The following is an 18,572-nucleotide window of genomic DNA, read 5'->3' as shown; positions in this document are numbered from 1 at the left end:
GAAAAAAGGAAGGAAGGAAGAAAGAAAGAAAGAAAGAAAGAAAAGAAGAAAGAAAGAAAGAAAGAAAGAAAGAAAGAAAGAAAGAAAGAAAAGAAGGGAGGAAGAAAGAAAGAAAGAAAGAAAGAAAGAAAAGAAGGAAGAAAGAAAGAAAGAAAAGAAGGAAGAAAGGAAGAAAGGAAGAAAGGAAGAAAAGAAGGAAGAAAGGAAGGAAGAAAGAAAAGAAGGAAGAAAGAAAGAAAGAAAGAAAAGAAGGAAGGAAGAATGAAAGAATGAAAGAATGGAGAGAGAAACCTTCTCAAAGTATTGCCGAAGGATTTCACGGCCAGATTCAACTGGTTCTGGTGGGTATTCCAGGCTGTGTGGCTGTGGTCTGGTGGATCTTGTTCCTAACGTTTTGCCTGCATCTGTGGCTGGCAGCTTCAGAGGTGTATCACATAGTGTCCTGACTTCCCTCTGTGATACACCTCTGAAGATGCCAGCCACAGATGCAGGCGAAACGTTAGGAACAAGATCCACCAGACCACGGCCCCGCAGCCCGGAAAACCCACCACAGCCACTTCTCAAAGTAAGCTACACGATGGTTTGGGGAGCAACCCGCAGTTGGCTGCCCAGAAAACCCTTGGGTAACAAATCCTGTGCTGTCTCCTCTCGAAGGGACATCTCCACACACCTTCTGTGTCGTTTCAGTTTTCTTTACAGATTTTGCTTTCAGCCAACAGAGAGAAACTCTCTTTCTAAATTTCGGTTTCTGGTTTCCGTTTCCAACTCAAAGAGGAGGCTCAGATATAAGAAGGGGTTGCAGGAAACTAAGCCAGGGAGCTGCCAAGCCACAGAGGAAGCAGAGAGAGGCTGCAACCAGGATCCAGAATGGGGTGAGTATCCATTGCCTGCCAGCCAGCCAGGTAGGTGGGTGTGTGGGTGACCCACACCTGGAAAACTTTAGACTGTAAAGCAAGGCAAGGAAAAGACCATCACCAGACCCAAAGGTGGCCAAACAGGGTTTTTCTATTTGGGAAGGTTTTGATGAGGAAAACTTGCATCTGCTGAAATTTACCCCCTGGTCGCCCTGTGTGTCAAGTTTGCCCCTAAACTTAGCTTCTCCTCCCTGAGGCAATTCACCTGCTAGATTTCTCCTTCCTGAGTCAATTCGCCTGCTAGATTTCTCCTCCTTGAGTCAATTCGCCTGCTAGATTTCTCCTACCTGAGTCAATTCGCCTGCTAGATTTCTCCTCCTTGAGTCAATTCGCCTGCTAGATTTCTCCTTCCCTGAGTCAATTCGCCTGCTAGATTTCTCCTCCCTGAGTCAATTCGCCTGCTAGATTTCTCCTCCCTGAGTCAATTCGCCTGCTAGATTTCTCCTCCCTGAGTCAATTCGCCTGCTAGATTTCTCCTCCCTGAGTCAATTCGCCTGCTAGATTTCTCCTTCCTGAATCAATTCGCCTGCTAGATTTCTCCTTCCTGAGTCAATTCGCCTGCTAGATTTCTCCTCCTTGAGTCTATTCGCCTGCTAGATTTCTCCTCCCTGAGTCAATTCACCTGCTAGATTTCTCCTCCTTGAGTCTATTCGCCTGCTAGATTTCTCCTCCCTGAGTCAATTCGCCTGCTAGATTTCTCCTTCCTGAGTCAATTCACCTGCTAGATTTCTCCTCCTTGAGTCTATTCGCCTGCTAGATTTCTCCTCCCTGAGTCAATTCACCTGCTAGATTTCTCCTCCCTGAGTCAATTCACCTGCTAGATTTCTCCTTCCTGAGTCAATTCGCCTGCTAGATTTCTCCTTCCTGAGTCAATTCACCTGCTAGATTTCTCCTTCCTGAGTCAATTCACCCGCTAGATTTCTCCTCCCTGAGTCAATTCACCCGCTAGATTTCTCCTCCCTGAGTCAATTCACCTGCTAGATTTCTCCTTCCTGAGTCAATTCGCCTGCTAGATTTCTGCTTGTGTTCTATGACTGAAGCAAACTTGTTTTCTGCTGCTCCAGAGGCTAGGACACGGAGTAATGGATTCAAGGTGCAGGAAAAGGGATTCCACCTAAACATCAGGAAGAACTTCCTGACTGTCAGGGCTGTTGGAGAGCGGAATATGCTGCCTCCGAGGGTGGTGGTGTCTTCTTTAAGGAGAGGCTGGGTGGCCATCTGTCAGGAGTGCTTGGATTGTGTCGTCCTGCATGGCAGGGGGTTGGACTGGATGGCCCTTGGGGGTCTCTTCCAACTCTAGGATTCTATGACAGACAGTGCCAGGAGGGAAATGCCTGCCAATCGGTGTTCCCAGCCTTTTCTCGCTCGGCAACCCATTTCTCTAAAATTGTCGCTTGCAAGACCCCCACCTCCGGAATCCCCCCTTCGTTTGAGACATTTTAATCTTGCAAATCATCTACTTTTAGGATTTCTCTCTTACGTTCCAGAAAAATGTTCCCTTCCCAGACAGCGTCAGCAGTTTTCAATCAGGATTCTTGGACAAAAGCCCAAGAACCTTATTGGTGTTGCAGGGGGAAGGGAAGAGGGGACAGTTTTCGGTTTGCCTCGGGGACGGGATACCAATTTTTGTTTGCTGTATCCAGAGGCGTAGCTAGGAAAAATGGAGCCCGGGGCAACATCTGAGTTTTCCGCCCCCCCATATGGGTGGCCGCCCTCCCCCACCAGGACCAAAGACCGCCCCCCCCACTTTCCCTGGCATTATTGGTTTTTTCAGAATAATGAATGAAAGTACGTGCGCCCTTTAAGAACCTGGGAAGGACCGAAAAAAGCACGTGACGCACGTCTGCTGCTCTGTGGCTGTATTCTATACAATTTGGATACATATGAGCATACACATACAATATTCAATACTGAGTGCTAATACACTTAAATAACAGGTAAGTCTCTTAGGATAGCAGCAAATTCATCACAGACTGGTGATGGCCACTCACCTGGATAGCTTTAAAAGGGGCTTGGACAGATTTATGAAGTCGATTTATGGCTACCAATCTTGATCCTCCTTGATCTGAGATTGCAAATGCCTTAGCAGACCAGGTGATCGGGAGCAACAGCCGCAGAAGGCCATTGCGTTCACATCCTACATGTGAGCTCCCAAAGGCACCTGGTGGGCCACTGCGAGTAGCAGAGAGCTGGACTAGATGGACTTTGGTCTGATCCAGCTGGCTTGTTCTTATGTTCTTATGACTCTAAGAATAACAATTATATATGGGATACAAGATATACAGCGAATGGAAACAACAAATGAGACTGTATCCTTAATATTATGAATGGCAAAGCTTAACGCTGTTTATTACAACTGCTGAATTTCTCCCAAAGAGACTTACCTGTTATTTAAGTGTATTAGCACTCAGTATTGAATATTGTATGTGTATGCTCATATGTATCCAAATTGTACAGAATACAGCCACAGAGCAGCAGACGTGCGTCACGTGCTTTTTTCGGTCCTTCCCAGATTATTGGTTTTTTTCCCAGTGACCCTTCTCTTCTCACAATGGGGCCAAACTACGATCACTTCAGTTTAGTCATTTTAGCTTCTAGAGAGAGTTCAGGATTGATTTGATGATGATGAAGAAGAAGAGTTTGGATTTATATCCCCCCTTTCTCTCCTGTAGGAGACTCAAAGGGGCTGACAACCTCCTTGCCCTTCCCCCCTCACAACAAACACCCTGTGAGGTAGGCGGGGCTGAGAGAGCTCCGAGAAGCTGTGACTAGCCCAAGGTCACCCAGCTGCCGTGTGTGGGAGTGCACAGGCTAATCTAGAACCCACTGATTTGTCTTCTGAGCTATCCATGGTATCTGCGAAACTCTCCTGCAAAAACCACATTTCAAAGGAAACCACTTATCGGCTTTCTTCCTTGTCCAACTTTCACATCCATACACAGCAATAGGGAATGCTATTACTTGGAATTAATTTGATCTTGGTTCCGGGGGTTGCTGGGGGAGGGAAGGGGGAGGGCTCATTTGCCCAGGGATCTTTGGATCAGGGAGGGTTACTGGGGGGGGGGAGGGCGGGAGGACCCATTTGCCCAGGGATCTTTGCTGAGTGGGCTTGCTGTGGGGTGGGGGGAGGCAAGGGGGCTTCTGGGGCCCCAGAGTAGCAGCAGCAGCAGCAAGGTGCCACTCCCCAGGAGAAGGGGGGTGAGCCCGAGAGGTCCTGCTGGAGATAGGGGGAGGCAGGGGGGCTTCTGGAGCCCCAGAGTAGTGGTGGCAATGTGTCGCTTCCCTGGGGCAGGGGCAGGGTGAGCTCCAGTGCGTTGCAAGAAATTACAAACAAAGAGAAGCGTGTTGCAAGAAATTACAAAGAGATCCTCTGAAGATGCCAGCCACAGATGCAGGCGAAACGTCAGGAGAGAATGCTGCTAGAACACGGCCAGACAGCCCGGAAACCACACAGCACCCCAAAGAGAAGCGTCTCCGTGCGAAGGCACGACAGCAACCTGGACTGTTTCCGTGGCCTCCAATCGCTGCCTGCACGGAATGCATGTGAATGGGGGAAAACAGGTTCTTTATCATGACTGCAACCCGCTATACGTTTGCTGTGCAGAATTGACCTCAGGAAAATATCCTTTTTTGTGTGTGAAGCAAGCCTTTATGGCATAGACAGCAGTACAACAATAATAAAAAATGGATTAAAAAGCATATACAATACAGGACATAAATGTTAGGTCGAAGGAAATCTACTGGCGTTTAGTAATTTCCAGGAGAAAGTCTGCCACTATCATACAGAGAGAAGGATCAGGGTTGTCCAACAAGTAGTGTAATCTAATTAAATCGGGGAGATGGAGATGGGGTGAATGTAAAGGAGTAAGATTCACATACTTGGATCTGATTTCCTTGAATCTGAGACAGTGTAGTAATTGGTGGGCCAGAGATTCAACTGAGCCATCGTTACATGGGCACAATCTTTTAGCCTTTTCTTGCTTATTAAATCTGCCATGTAACAAGGCAGAAGGCATAACATTAAACCTGGCGAGCATCATGGCTCTCCTTTGAACAGGGTTTATTAAGCAATACAGGTAGTGTGCCAAGTGGCCCCGTTCAAATGGGAGAGAAAAATACAGGGGGGAGCACGTTTTCATGGCTGCAGTGATTAGGGTAGAGAACTCTCTATCCAAAACACTGCAGCCATGAAAACGTGCTCCATTGCACAGGGAAATATCCTGCTTCTTCTGAGAAGTTCCACACAGTCTCTCTCTCTCCCCCTTAGGTAGTGATGCAGTGAGGACACTATCTCTGCCTCTGTTTGCAATCGAGTATGTTAGCTCCCGAATAAAACTGGAGCTACGCTTTAATCAGGGCGTGTGCCTTTGCCGTGTTAGCTACTTCACTGACGTGCCCGTCTTCTTTCCGCAGCACCAAATCTTTGTGGGAGAAGCTCCAGAGCTTGCCGTGTCATTTCAACTGGTGTCTCGAGTTCAAGGACAAAGTGAACGTCGGCCACGTCCTGCAAACGTTGGCTCTCAAGGTGGAGCACGCGGCCTATCAGAACCGCAGCGTTTACCTGGCCATGAGGGCGTACCTGCAGCAATTGGACGGCAGTAGCCCGGACGCACTGGGGAGCCTCCGTGAAGCAGAAACTGTGCTCCAGCAAGAGCATCCAACCGACTTCTCCCGCCGGGTCTTGCTGATCTATGGGAACTACGCCTGGATCTATTACCACTTGTCCAATTATGAGATGGTGGAGCTCTACCTGGGCCGAATTCGCGAGATCTGCCAGTTCCTGTCCAGCCCTGAGCCGTATTCGGTGCAGATGCCCGAGATCCACGCACAGAAAGGCTGGTCCCTTCTGTCCTTGGGTTTCCAGAATGGGGAAGAGGCCCAGAAATGTTTCCAAGTGGCCCTCCAAGGAGACAAGTCCAGCCAGGAGTTCCAGGCAGGTCTGGCGATCTCCGCCTTTGCTTCCTGGACTCGCTGTTTCGATTTTCGGCTTCGGACTGAGGTGCAAAGTTTGATGGAACCGCTTCTCTGCCGCCAGCCCCAGAACGATGAACTCAAAGTGCATTTGGCCAGTCTGCTAGAGCACAAGGACTGGCGGCGGTCAGAAGCCCTCGCAAAGGAGGTTGCTGAGAACAGCCACCACCCCGAACATCTGAGATTCGCCGCCAGGCTTTTGAAGAAAAACAACATTTCCCGAGCCGTCGGCATCTTGCGGGAAGCGATCGGCCTGGCTCCCGGCTACCACCTCCTGCACTATGAGCTCGGCGTCTGCTACAAGCAACAGTTGGAGGGAGCAGCTGGAGAAGTCAGGGAAGAGGTCCTGGCCGCTGCTATCGAGAGCTTCAAGCGGGCGGTGGAGGCAGATCCTCAGTCTATATTCTTCAGGCTGGAGTTGGCTCAGCTGTACTGCGAAAGGAACCCAACTTACGCGGAAGAGATGTATCGGAACTTGCTGGAGGAGCTGCCGAAGGCCAGCCAGAGGTGCCAGCAGGCCATCTACCTGCACTGGGGGGACTTCCTCCTCCGTGGGAAGGGCTTGCGGCTGGAGGCGCTGGAGGCTTACAAGGCAGGCTGCGCAGTCCTTGGGGGCCACAAGAAGGAATGGCAGCAGCTGACAGGCAGGCTGGGAAAGCTGGCCGAGGTGTTCGAGAAAGACTCTGAAATGGAGTCGGCCGAGGCGGCTTTTGAGGTTCTTCGGCTCAGACCTCAGTTTCAGAAGGAAATTGAACCTGGCTATTGACAGGAAGCGGGGTGAAAGGTCATGGGATATCCAGCAAGGCCTGGAGGAAGCGTGACCCCCTCTCCATCCATCCTCAGGAGTTGCTTCTCCTTTGGAGTTAGGACTCTGACCGCTTGTGTTGCTGTGACCTTGGGGATAAACTGCCCCGTTCAGTTAAATGTTGGCGTCCAAGGAGCGTCAAGATCCCATTGAAGTGGAGTTTCCTTCTTTCCTCCTTCCCTTTGTCGCGGTGGCTTCCTTCCCCAACCTGGCATATGGGGGAAAAACACCTGTTCTTTTCCCCTGACCTTCTTAAGATCCTGCAGAGATCAGAAGACGGGGCTGTTTTACTTTCTCGACTCACGAGGAAATGCAGAATGTCTGGAACTTGCCATCTTGGGGAATTAGTTTGGCCTTTTTTCTTAGGGTGATTCCGCACAGCACATTATCAGCAGAGCTCGACTTGTGTCTGGCTCGGGTAGTCCGCACAGGCACAGATCTTGACGCAAGTCCGACTCTCCTTCGACTCACCTAAGCCGGGTCTTCTCGATCCCTGCTCCGACCTAGTACTGTGGGATGAACTCGTGTCGAGCTCAAGGTTGCGCGGACTGTCTGTTGAGCTCGACTCGACTCGACTCGCCCCTCCAGCCAATCACGTCATTCCTGTCTCTGCCCAATGAGGGCTTAGTTTCCCTTTAACCAATCACGGCACGCTTTTGGCCAGCCAATCATAATCGACCATTGAGAGCATGCATACAGCCGGAAACTCACGGAGCCAAAAAGCATTCGCTGGACTGGAACGAAGCAGGGGACTGTAACTTGTGATAGCTTGTTCTGTGGTTTGTTGGTTCAAACAGAAATCTCTGGAGGAGGGAATGCCTGTATTAAATGAGGCTGTTGTTTCTTTGTAAGGGCTGTTCTGAATGTAAATTTATTCTTCTAGAGTTTCACAAGTGGAGCTGCCTTGTAATTGAGTACATTCCTGCCCGGCCGACTCAAGTTGAACTCTACTGAATGTACTGTGGGGAATCACCCATAGTGGCCCTCCCAATGCTGAACAGAGCAGCATCCACTTAATACCACCGACAGTATCCCTGGGTGGCCGTCTTGAAAGGAGAAGTATGTGTCTGTGTCTCATGGACTGGAGAGAGCCAGGCTCCAGAGGAGTAAGGGGGGAAGGAAATGGTGCCCGGGGCAAAATGGCACCCAGCCCTGCCCCCCACGCCCCCAACTCCCCCATCCTGCTCTCCTCCTGCCCCCCCCGTGCCCCCTCACTTCCCTTAGTTTAAAAGCAGCCTGGTGGGAAACTACACTTCCCAGGAGACGTTGTGAGCCCCAACTCCTGCAGGATTTGGGGTGCTGTGTGGTTTCCGGGCTGTATGGCCGTGTTCTAGCAGCATTCTCTGCTTGGGATGCTGCTCTCCCAAGGAGAGAATGCTGCTAGAACACGGCCATACAGCCCGGAAACCACACAGCACCCCAGTGATTCCAGCCATGAAAGCCTTCAACAATACATCCTGCAGGATTTTCCACCCCCCCACGTGACCCACTGGCTTGCGCCCCATGCACCAGCCTTGACCCCCTGTCCCCCCCCATAGCTAATGCCTGCTGTGGCTCCTTTCCTATCTTTGGATGCCCGAGGGCTGAAGAGGCAGAGGGTGGAAGTTTGGAAGACAGAAACCGTCTGCCTGGGAATCCAGACTCCTAGCTGGATTCCATCTTTTGAGGAACAGGAGTATCTGTTGGGTAGAAGAAGAAGGAGAAGAGTTTGGATTTATATCCCCCCTTTCTCTCCTGTAGGAGACTCAAAGGGGCTGACAATCTCCTTGCCCTTCCCCCCTCACAACAAACACCCGGTGAGGTGGGTGGGGCTGAGAGAGCTCCGAGAAGCTGTGACTAGCCCAAGGTCACCCAGCTGGCGTGTGTGGGAGTGCACAGGCTAATCTGCATTCCCCAGATCAGCCCACAGCAGAAGACAGGCGGCAGAGCTGGGGAATCAAACCCGGTTCCTCCAGATCAGAGTGCACCTGCTCTTAGCCACTACGCCACTGCTGCTCCTACCAAATAGGGTAGTCACACATCTGGTTGGTGACAGGATGGGCCTTCCCTGCCATCAAAGGGACAGTATGGGGTGTGCAGATTCAGCTGAAGGGAGGGGGACACCTGCCTTCACCTTCTGATATGAATATTTTCCTTTCCTTTCCTTTTCCTTTGATGCTAGTAACTGTAGCTAACTAGGAGCAACCCTGGGGCCTTCAGCTAGCGGGGAGCAGCAGGCTGAGAACTACTCACTGTGCTTTGAGTTGCTTTCGACTTCCAAACATCTCTTTTCGTTTGTGCTATTCCAGGTGAGGGGAACTTCAGGCTCGAGTCGCGACATGCGGCTCTTATGCCCTTGCTACCTGCGGCTCCACTCCAGCTGAGCTGCCCGGCTTCGAGATCCTTGCCTGCCCTGGTGGTAAAGACAGCAGGAGCAGGCACACCCACTGCCTGCGTCAATTGGCAGCTGCTGGCTTTCCTCTTGCCCGCCTTTGTTCAAGCGGGCGGGCGCTCTCGGCGGGCCGGTAAGGCTGAGCTGTTGGCTCCCATCTCTGCTCCTACTCTGCAGGCAAGTAGGCAGGCGATCCATGCTTCTCTAGAAATGAGCGGAGTAAAGGTGTGCTGCCAATATATACAGTGTTATCTTTATTTTAAATGTCAAAAATTATTTGCAGCTCCAAGTGTTTTCTTTTCCTGTGGAAAACGGGTCCAAATGGCTCTTTGAGTGTTAAAGGTTCCCTACCCTTGTGCTATTCTCACAGTCCATGGGAAACAGGGGGGGATTTATGGTGGGAACTCTGGGGGAAATAAAGGCAGTTGTATTTTCGTAGAATGGTATTTTCATAGAATGCCAGGTTCTTGCTGTTATCAATAAAGACTTCTGATCCCACATCCAGAGTCTGCCTGTTGACTTCGGTCTCAAGACCTGACATTTTGGCTCATTTGCATTTCTGTCGGATTGGAAAGGTGTCCTGTCAACAATAAACACATTTGAGGTTTTTTTTTTTTGCAGATTCTTTGAGCAGGCCATCTGGCGTCCCCTCTGAACCCCCGACTAAATCTATATATGGTTTATCCACATTTAGAATCCTATCTGCAGGTCTGGTGTTCCCATTGTTTTCAAGGGTATTGTCAAAGAAGAAAAAATGGACTGATTATCAGAGGTTGGAGCATCTTCGTGGGCAAAAGGAGGAATCTCGAATGTTCCTTCTTCAGGGAAACTGTGCAGATACCACAAATAGAGGAGCAGCAGTGGCGTAGGAGGTTAAGAGCAGGTGCACTCTGATCTGGAGGAACCGGGTTTGATTCCCCGCTCTGCCGCCTGAGCTGTGGAGGCTTCTCTGGGGAATTCAGATTAGCCTGTGCACTCCCACACACGCCTAGCTATGACCTTGGCTAGTCACAGTTCTCTTCTGAGCTCCTCTCTGTGCCCCTGCACCCACCCTCACAGGTGCTTGTTGTGGGAAGGGCAAGGAGGATTGTAAGCTCCCCTTTGAGTCTCCCATATAGGAGAGAAAGGGGGATATAAACTAAACTCTTCCTCTAGGGACAGGGCTAACCTCTGGCACGGGTGCTGAGGTGACACTCCAGAGCTCCCCCCCCTGTGGGCACACGCTAGTACCAGAGTCACTTCCCACACACATCTAGGCTGGCCTGGGTCATTGGGCTCATTTCATTAGCATTAAACCTAAGACCTAGTTTTGGGGAAGCAGTGTAGGTAACCCCAGCAGCCTGTTAAACCCCACAGATTTTCATGCTAAGAATTGTGCATCCTTACCTGGGAGTAAGCTCCTGCTGTTGGCAATGGGCTTGCTTGAAAGTAAACCCTCCTAGGGCTGTGGTTCAATCTCGCTGGAAGACAGACAAGCTGTTTCCAAAGCACACCGACTACCACCAAGCTTACCCTCGAGTAACGCATCACTTTGGAGCCAACTGTTTTTCTAAACTAAACCCTCAGCATCTGTGGGTTAAATTGCCGTGTTGGCACTTTGTGATAAACAAGTGGGTTTGGGGTTGCAATTTGGGCACTCGGTCTCGAAAAGGTTCGCCATTACTGTTACCCACAGTCAGGGGTAACTAGACAGTGATTTCAGAGTGATTTCAGCTTTGTCAGCAATGAGCGATAGTGATTTCAGAGTGATTTCAGCTTTGGCAGCAGGAGCAGGAGGCAGAGGTAGGCTGCCTCTCGAGCAGAGGTTCTTATTGTGATTTCAACCCTTTCCAGGCCAGACTGCCCAGTACAGAACGAGACACAGCCCTTTTATACAAGCCACCCAATCAAAGTTGAGGAAGGCAGTCCCCTGCCACATAATACAATACAGACACTTAAACAAAGAGGAGGAAGACAGTCTTTGTTTTTTGCTGGATGGATTAAGTCCCAGAAGAAAAAAGGCTGCCAATGAATCTTGAGATCCTGGAAGTGGGAAACCTTACTAGTCCAATGGGTCTTGAGATCCTAGAAGTGGAAACTTCAAACAGTCCAATGGGTCTCTGGAGATCCTAAAAGTGAAAATTCAAATAGTCCAATGGGAAGTAGGATGATGTCCTCCCAAAACTGCCAAGGCACCTTTGTAAGTTCAAAAGGTCTCTTTTTGTTGAGGGGCTGACAAACTTCTATCAGGATTGTAAGAAGGAGCTTGTCCCATTTCTGTGCATTTTCTGACCCACTTACCTTGTTACCTAGCTAAAATAAAACTTACTAAAATCCTAAGAGAGGCTTCTTCTATTAATACAATAAAGTAAGAAGAATTATTTCTAATCCATTTCTCTCTTGTCTATCACTCTAAAGTAACTCTATATAATCTCTTTAACCTTATAATAACATGCTTAAGTACATTGGGGAGAGATAACACCAGCAAGTACATTTTTACTACATACACTCCATTACGCATGCACAAGCAAAACAACATCAGTATAATATCAAGGAAATCTACAACATAACTTTCAAGCTATATCATCACATCATAGAAAAATGGGATGAAAGCTCTATCTAGGATACATTCAAGGGTTTATATTCAAGAAGTAAATAACAATTCCTTTATTCTAAAGGAGGTTCAGCTGCAACAGTTTGAGGGGGGATAAGAAGGGGAATCATATAAACTTCACACATTCTCTTATTGATACCCAACATATATCTCTATTTAAGGCTTAGCCAGGCATATTCCATAGGAAAATGGATTTCTGGGAATCCATGGGTAACACTACTGCTCTAGGATGCTGAAGAAGAGGAGTTTGCTTATACCCTGCCTCTCCCAAGGGAGACTCAAAGTGGCTTACAAAGGCCTTCCCTTCCCCTCCCCACGACAGACACCTTGTGATGTAGGTGGGGCCAAGAGAGTTCAGAGAGAACTGTGACTAGCCCAAGGTTGCCTAGCAGGCATGTAGGAGTGGAGAAACAAATCTGGTTCACCAGATAAGAGTCGGCCGCTCAGGGTGGGAGGAGTGGGGAATCAAACCCAGTTCTCCAGATTAAAACCCACCTGCTCTTCACCACTCCACCGAGCTGCTCTGGGGAGGGCAGAGACCTCAGTGGGGTACGGTCTTTGCAACACCCGACACGGTTCAGCCCGAGCAGGAAGGGAGGGGAGACTATGAACTTTGACCTTTTAGGTTGCCAAACCCCTGGTGGCGCCTGGAGATCTGGAATTACTGCTTATCGCCCAATGATAGAGGTCAGTTCTCCTGGAGAAAAATGGCTCCTTTGGAGGGTGGACTCCATGACTTTATTATACTGTGCCGAGCTCCCTCCCCTCCCCAAGCCCCGCCCTCCTCAAGCCCCGCCCCAAATCCTCAGGAATTCCTCAACAAGGAGCGGGAAACTCCAGCTGGGTTTGCCAAGTCGGATGTCTTCCGCCCCTTTGATTGTTATTAGGTAGTCAATCAAGGCTGCCCTCCAGATGTTAAGACTACAGTCTTTCACCCTGCCAGCATGATACTGGCAGGGGATGATGGGAACTGTAGTTCATAACATCTGGAGGGCCGCGAGTTTGACACCTATGCTTTAATAGATGTGTAGTGGCATGTTATTAACCTCCATGCTGTGAACAAGCTACCTGTTACCACGTTAGACCTCTACTAAAGGGCCAGGTGGGTTTATTTTTTTCCAGGTCTGTTGGCAACCCCAACTCTAAATGCCAGAGGATGCTGCCAGATTGCTTTGATGTGTCCAGATTGCTTTGACTGTGTCCAACTTCTCTCTGTGATGCACCTCTGAAGATGCCAGCCACAGATGCCGGCGAAATATTAGGAACAAGAGCAACCAAACCACGGCCACACAGCCCGGAAAACCCACAACAACCAGGTTGAGTCTGGTCGGGCTGCCAAAGCCTTCTCGGGACTAAATGCATTTTAGGGGTGTTTGAAAAAACATTTCATCACCACCTGTTTATTTTAATTTTTAGCTGGTTGTTTCTGATTTTGCTAATTCTTTGCAGGCATAGAAAGAAGTAACCTGTGATTGACTCCTCCAAATACCTCTTTATTTCGACACAAAAAGAGGTAGCCACTTACATAGGACGCAACCCAAAAGTATTCAGTTATTTAGTTTGGCCTTTATTTATTGACTTCATGTATATCCCAGTTTACTACCCGGAGGAGCCCCAAAGTGGCTTATGCAATTCTTCTCTCCTCTACTTTATCATCACAATTACCCTGTGAGGTAGGCTAAGACCCGGCAAGATTCCGTGGCAGACAGGAGATGCCAATCTGGGTTTCTCAGGTGCTCTAACCACCACACCACTCTGATTCCCAGTCATAAAAAGTATTAGGTTTCGATCAGTGGTGGGATCCAAAAATTTTAGTAACAGGTTCCCATGGTGGTGGGATTCAAACTGCGGCGTAGTGCCAATGGGGCTGGGTGGGGCACGATGAGCTTTTGAGATTAACAGCTCCCTTCTTCACATAGCTATCTGGAGTCTCCTGGCCAGTGAGCTGAACTGAATGTGAGTCTATCTCCAAGCCCGGCGGCTGGAGCTGTGGGTTAGAAGAGGGTTAGAAGAGGATTGGGCATGAACCAGGATAGAAGGTCACCCATGTTGCCATGCCGAGTGTCCCGACTTTCCCCCGGGAGTGTTCAAGCAGCATCAGATAAGGACTAGTCCAGAGAAGCGGACTTTGTCTGAAGTTTTCTAGCCTGTCAAGAAGCTAGAGCAGCAGGAAGGAGCTGAGTCCTTTCCAGAGTCATAGAATCATAGAGTTGGAAGAGACCCCAAGAGGAAGAAGAAGAAGAAGAGTCTGGATTTATATCCCCCCTTTCTCTCCTGCAGGAGACTCAAAGGGGCTGACCATCTCCTTGCCCTTCCCCCCTCACAACAAACACCCTGTGAGGTAGGTGGGGCTGAGAGAGTCTCCCGGAGAAGTGCTGTGATTCAGCCCAAGGTCACCCAGGCTGGCGCGGTGCAGGAGGTGCACAGGCTCATCTGAATTCCCCAGATGAGCCTCCACAGCTCAGGCGGCAGAGCGGGGAATCAAACCCGGCTCCTCCAGAGCCATCAAGTCCAACCCCCTACCATGCAGAAACACTCAAAGCACTCCCAACAGATGGCCATCTAGCCACTCTTTAAAAACCTCCAAAGAAGGAGACTCCACCACTCCTCCTAGGCGGTGAATCCCACGGTCGAACAGCCCTGACGGTCAGGAAGTTCTTCCTCATGTTTAGGTGGAATCCCTTTTCCTGCACCTTGAATCCATTGTTCAGGTCTCTAGTCTCTGAGGCGGCAGAAAACAAGCTTGCTCCCTCTTCCTGACATGGCATCCCCTTCAAATATTTAAAACATGGCTACTCATGTTCCCTCCTCTAATCTCAGCTCTCCAGACTAAAATATCCCTAGCTCCCTAAGCCTCTCTCTTCTGTATATGGGATTCCAGACCTTGCAATTACTCATTTTGCTGTCTCCTTTCTGGACCCGCTCCAGCTTGTCACAATAATATTCTTTTCTTTTGAATTGCGGTGCCCAGAACTGTACACAATATTCCAGGTGGGGTCTAACCACTGATGCAGAATAGAGAGGTACAATCACATCCTTCTCGGCATCTTAGACACTCATAATTCTATTGGATACAGCCCAGAATCGGCATTTCTTTGGCTTTTTTAAGAACATAAGAACATAAGAACAAGCCAGCTGGATCAGACCAGAGTCCATCTAGTCCAGCCTTCTCTGCTACTGCGCAGTGGCCCACCAGGTGCCTTTTGGGAGCTCACGGCAGGAGGTGAAAGTGCTAATGGCCTTAAGAACATAAGCAAGAAAGAGCCTTTCCAAGCTGGATCAGACCCCAGGAGAGTCCATCTTAGCTGGGGTCCCAGCCTCTCTGCTACCTCGCAAGAGTGGCTCCACCAGGTGCCTTTTGGGAGCTCAAGCATGCAAGAGGTGGTGCAACTCTTCCTGGCTCTCTCTGGCTGCTGTTGTCTCCCTGAGCACCTGGACTGTTAAGGCATTTGCAATCTCAGATCAAAGAGAGGATCAAGATTAGTAGCCATAAATCGACTTCTCCTCCATCAATCTGTCCAAGCCCCTTTTAAAGTTATCCAGGTGAGTGGCCAATCACCTCACCACCTCCCTGTGGCAGCATATTCCAAACACCAAATTCACACGCTATGTGAAGGAAGTGTTTCCTTTATTAGTCCTAATTCTTCCCCCCCTAGCATTTCTCAAGGGATGCCCCCTGGTTCTAGGTATTGTGAGAAAGAAAGAAAAATTTCTCTCTGTCAACATTTTCTACCACACAGGTATAAATTTGATAGACTTCTAACTATATCCCCTCTCAGACGCCTTCCTCTCCAAACTAAAGAGTTCCAAACGCTTCGCAGCTCTCCCTCATAAGGGGAAGGTGCTCCAGTCCCTCAATCATCCTTCTCATTGTCCTTCTTCTGCACTTTTTTCTATCTCTCTCAATATCCTTTTGAGTGATGTGGCAACCAGGTGAACTCGAACATACAGTACTCCAAGCAGCGCGTTTACGCATCTTCACGGCTTTATTATAAGGGTAATGTCAATCTTTGCAGTTCTTATTCTCAATTCCCTTTCCTAATTATCCCCAGCATAGAGTTTTGGCTCCTTTCCACAGCTGCCATGCATTGAATTGACATTACCATGGGAACTATCAACTAAGATGCCCAAATCCCTTTCCCTGGTTCAGACCGATAGCACTGACCCCTGTAGCGCAGTATGTGAAGTTTGGATTTTGTTCCCCTATGTGCACTCATCTCTTTACATTTTGCTACATTGAACTGTATTTTGCCATTTCTTGGAGCTCCACTCACCCACCTAATTTTATCAAGGTCCGCTTTTGAGCTCTTCGCAATCCTTTGCGGTTCTTACCACACTGCATAATTTGGTATCATCTGCAAACTTGGCCACCACGCTACCCACCCCTACTTCCAGGTCATTTATGAATAGGTTAAAGAGCACTGGTCCCAAAACGGATCCTTGGGGGACACCATTCCTACTATCTCCATTGTGAGAACTTCCCATTTATACCCACCCTTTGTTTCCTGTTCCTCAACCAGTTTTTAATCCATAGGAGGACTTCCCCTCTTATTCCTTCATTGCTGAGTTTTCTCAACAGTCTCTGGTGAGGAACTTTGTCAAAAGCCTTTTGGAAATCCAAGTAGACAATGTCCACTGGTTCCCCCTTATCCACATGCCTGCTTTCTTGGCTGCCGCATCACACTGCTGACTCGTGTTCAGTTTGTGGCCTACTAAGACTGTCAGATCCCTTTCGCACGTCTTCCCGGGACATCTCAGCCAACGCCTCCAGCCTGCCTCTCAGTCGCTGCCATTTCCCTTTGTGGTCAGCTTAATTCAGAGGAGTGAGGGCCTCACTCATATACCTTGCTGTGCCTTCATGAAGTCAGCCCCCCCTTCTTGTGGAGGAGGAAGTCCCCATAGAACAGGCAGAAGACCTGCTGGCATCGCTGGCTGAAACTCCAGAGTTCCTCGTTCAGGTTTTGAAAAATCTCTTCGGCATGAAGCGGGGCCTTTTCGCTGTACATTTTAGCCAGTTCTAGCCTGGGACACAGAGCCCGGGGATCCATTTCCACAGCCCTCTTGAAGCTGTGTCGAGAGCGGTTGGCAAGATCTCTTCTCTCTCCTCCGGGGTAGCCACCTCCTCCATCAGGTTCGCGTAGCAGACACCGAGGTCGTAGTGTAGGAGGGAGAAGGGGGGAGTCAGGGGCTGTGAAGGGGCTCCTTGCCGCAAAACGTAGATCGCCTGGGAAGGGAGTGCGGCTTTATATACCACGGGCCTATATACCACGGGCGGGCGCTTCGGAGAACTTCGGGCTCGAGGCTGCTCTCTGGGACGGCTCCTCCAGAAGTCTTTTCGCCCCCCTCGGGCAGTCAGTCTTCCAGCAAACTGGCTAGTGATGGACGCTTGACTTCTGCTTGTTCAGGAGGCCGGGCTGCAAGTGTGAAATTTTTCCATCAGCCTTTTCGCTTCTTTCCAGCGGTCGCTTCTCTGAGAACGAGTCCAGGTAGCGCAAAGGGAAATCGCCAGACCCACCTGGTAGTCTTGGTTGAACTTGTCTCCGTGGAGCGCTGCGTGGAAGCACTTCTGGGCCTCTTCTCCGTTCTGGGAGCCCACGACTAAAAGGGACCACGCTTTTTGCGCGTAGATCTCGGGGATCTGCACAGAGAACGGTTCGAGGCTGGAAAGGGACCGGCAGATTTCCTGAATCCGGTCCAGGTAGAGCTCCACCATCTCATAATTGGCTAACTGGTAATAAATCCAGGCATAGTTCCCATAAGTCACCAGGACATGTCTGGAGAAGTTGGTCGGATGGTCTTGTTTGAGCACCCTCTCGGCTTCTTGAAGACTGCTCAGAGCCTCGGTATAATTGCCTCTATGCCTTGCTGTAGGTGGTGGCCCCTCATGGCGCATGGTAGTGACCATTCCTGCATGTCGCGGTAAGCTGCACCTTGACGCTCAGGGTCTGCAGGATGCATTCTGCACTCGGCTCCTCCACGCTGAGGAAGCCCCAGGTGAAATGACATTGCAGGGTCTGGAGCGCCTCCTTCAAGGAACGGGAGCTGCAAAGCACGCAGAAGACAAGTGAATCATAGAATCACAGAGTGGGAAGAGGCCACAAAGGCCATCTAGTCCAACCCTTCTGTTTTAGGGGACTTGATAGTAGGCTTCCATCTTTATAAGTCATTGGATTTTAGTATGCTGCGTTTTAATGGGATGGGGTTATTTTATATTGCGTTTTTGCTGCGTTTTTTAAAATATTTAAACTTTTAAACTTACATTTTAATTAATGGGGTTTTGTTTATATACTGTATGTGGAATTCATAGTTGTAATAATCAGCCCAGAGCCCTCCTTTGGGATTAAGCTGTATAGAAATCCCATTAATAATAATAATAATAATAATAATAATAATAATAATAATAATAATAATAATAATAATAATAATAATAATAATAATAATATAGAGCCAAAAATTAACTAATATTTAATGGATTTTAGCCTTTGATCTATGCTCTATTTCTGTTTTTTTATTGTTCCTCAGCCGCCCTGGAGTCTCCTTCGGGAGGAGGGTGGTACAGCCTATAAACCAATAAATAAATAAATAAAATAAATGCAGGAACACACAGAGGCGTGGGGGGGGGCACCAGGCATGTGACAAAATGCTGTGCACCCCGCCTCTCTGCAGGCTGGCTCCTGCCATCCCCAGGGCCTCAGGAGGGCAAAAGCTGGGCTGCAGGGAGGTGGGGTGGGGCTCGACGGCAGGGGGCCGTGCCCAAACCCCGCCCCTGAGCACGGTAGTCCTTTGTGGCAGTGACATTTTAAGACAATTTCTGGTAAGTTTTGGGGGTGCAATTTTTGTCTTTTGGGGGGGTTGCTTGCTGCATCTACCCCTATTTTATGAGTAAGGTGAACTCCATGTACAGCTGTTCCTCCATCT

The 18,572-nt window shown here is 49.2% G+C and overlaps 1 protein-coding gene and 1 pseudogene across 1 annotated transcript; one reads left to right on the top strand and one right to left on the bottom strand.

The window, feature by feature from the left end:
• Positions 1-5,334: 5,334 nt before the first annotated feature.
• On the top strand, positions 5,335-6,651 carry LOC125435272 (interferon-induced protein with tetratricopeptide repeats 1-like). The gene has a single exon (XM_048501461.1). It carries the CDS (start codon positions 5,482-5,484, stop codon positions 6,649-6,651), a length of 1,170 nt encoding a protein of 389 aa, XP_048357418.1. The 5' UTR covers positions 5,335-5,481.
• A 9,859-nt stretch (positions 6,652-16,510) lies between these two features.
• LOC125435270 lies at positions 16,511-17,559 on the bottom strand (annotated as a pseudogene).
• Between the last annotated feature and the right edge of the window lie 1,013 nt (positions 17,560-18,572).

The sequence above is a fragment of the Sphaerodactylus townsendi genome, linkage group LG06 (genome assembly GCF_021028975.2).
Source record: "Sphaerodactylus townsendi isolate TG3544 linkage group LG06, MPM_Stown_v2.3, whole genome shotgun sequence".
Classification (NCBI taxonomy): Eukaryota; Metazoa; Chordata; class Lepidosauria; order Squamata; family Sphaerodactylidae; genus Sphaerodactylus; species Sphaerodactylus townsendi.
The sequence above is the reverse complement of the archived record's forward strand: the minus strand, read 5'-3'. Positions and strand labels throughout refer to the sequence as shown.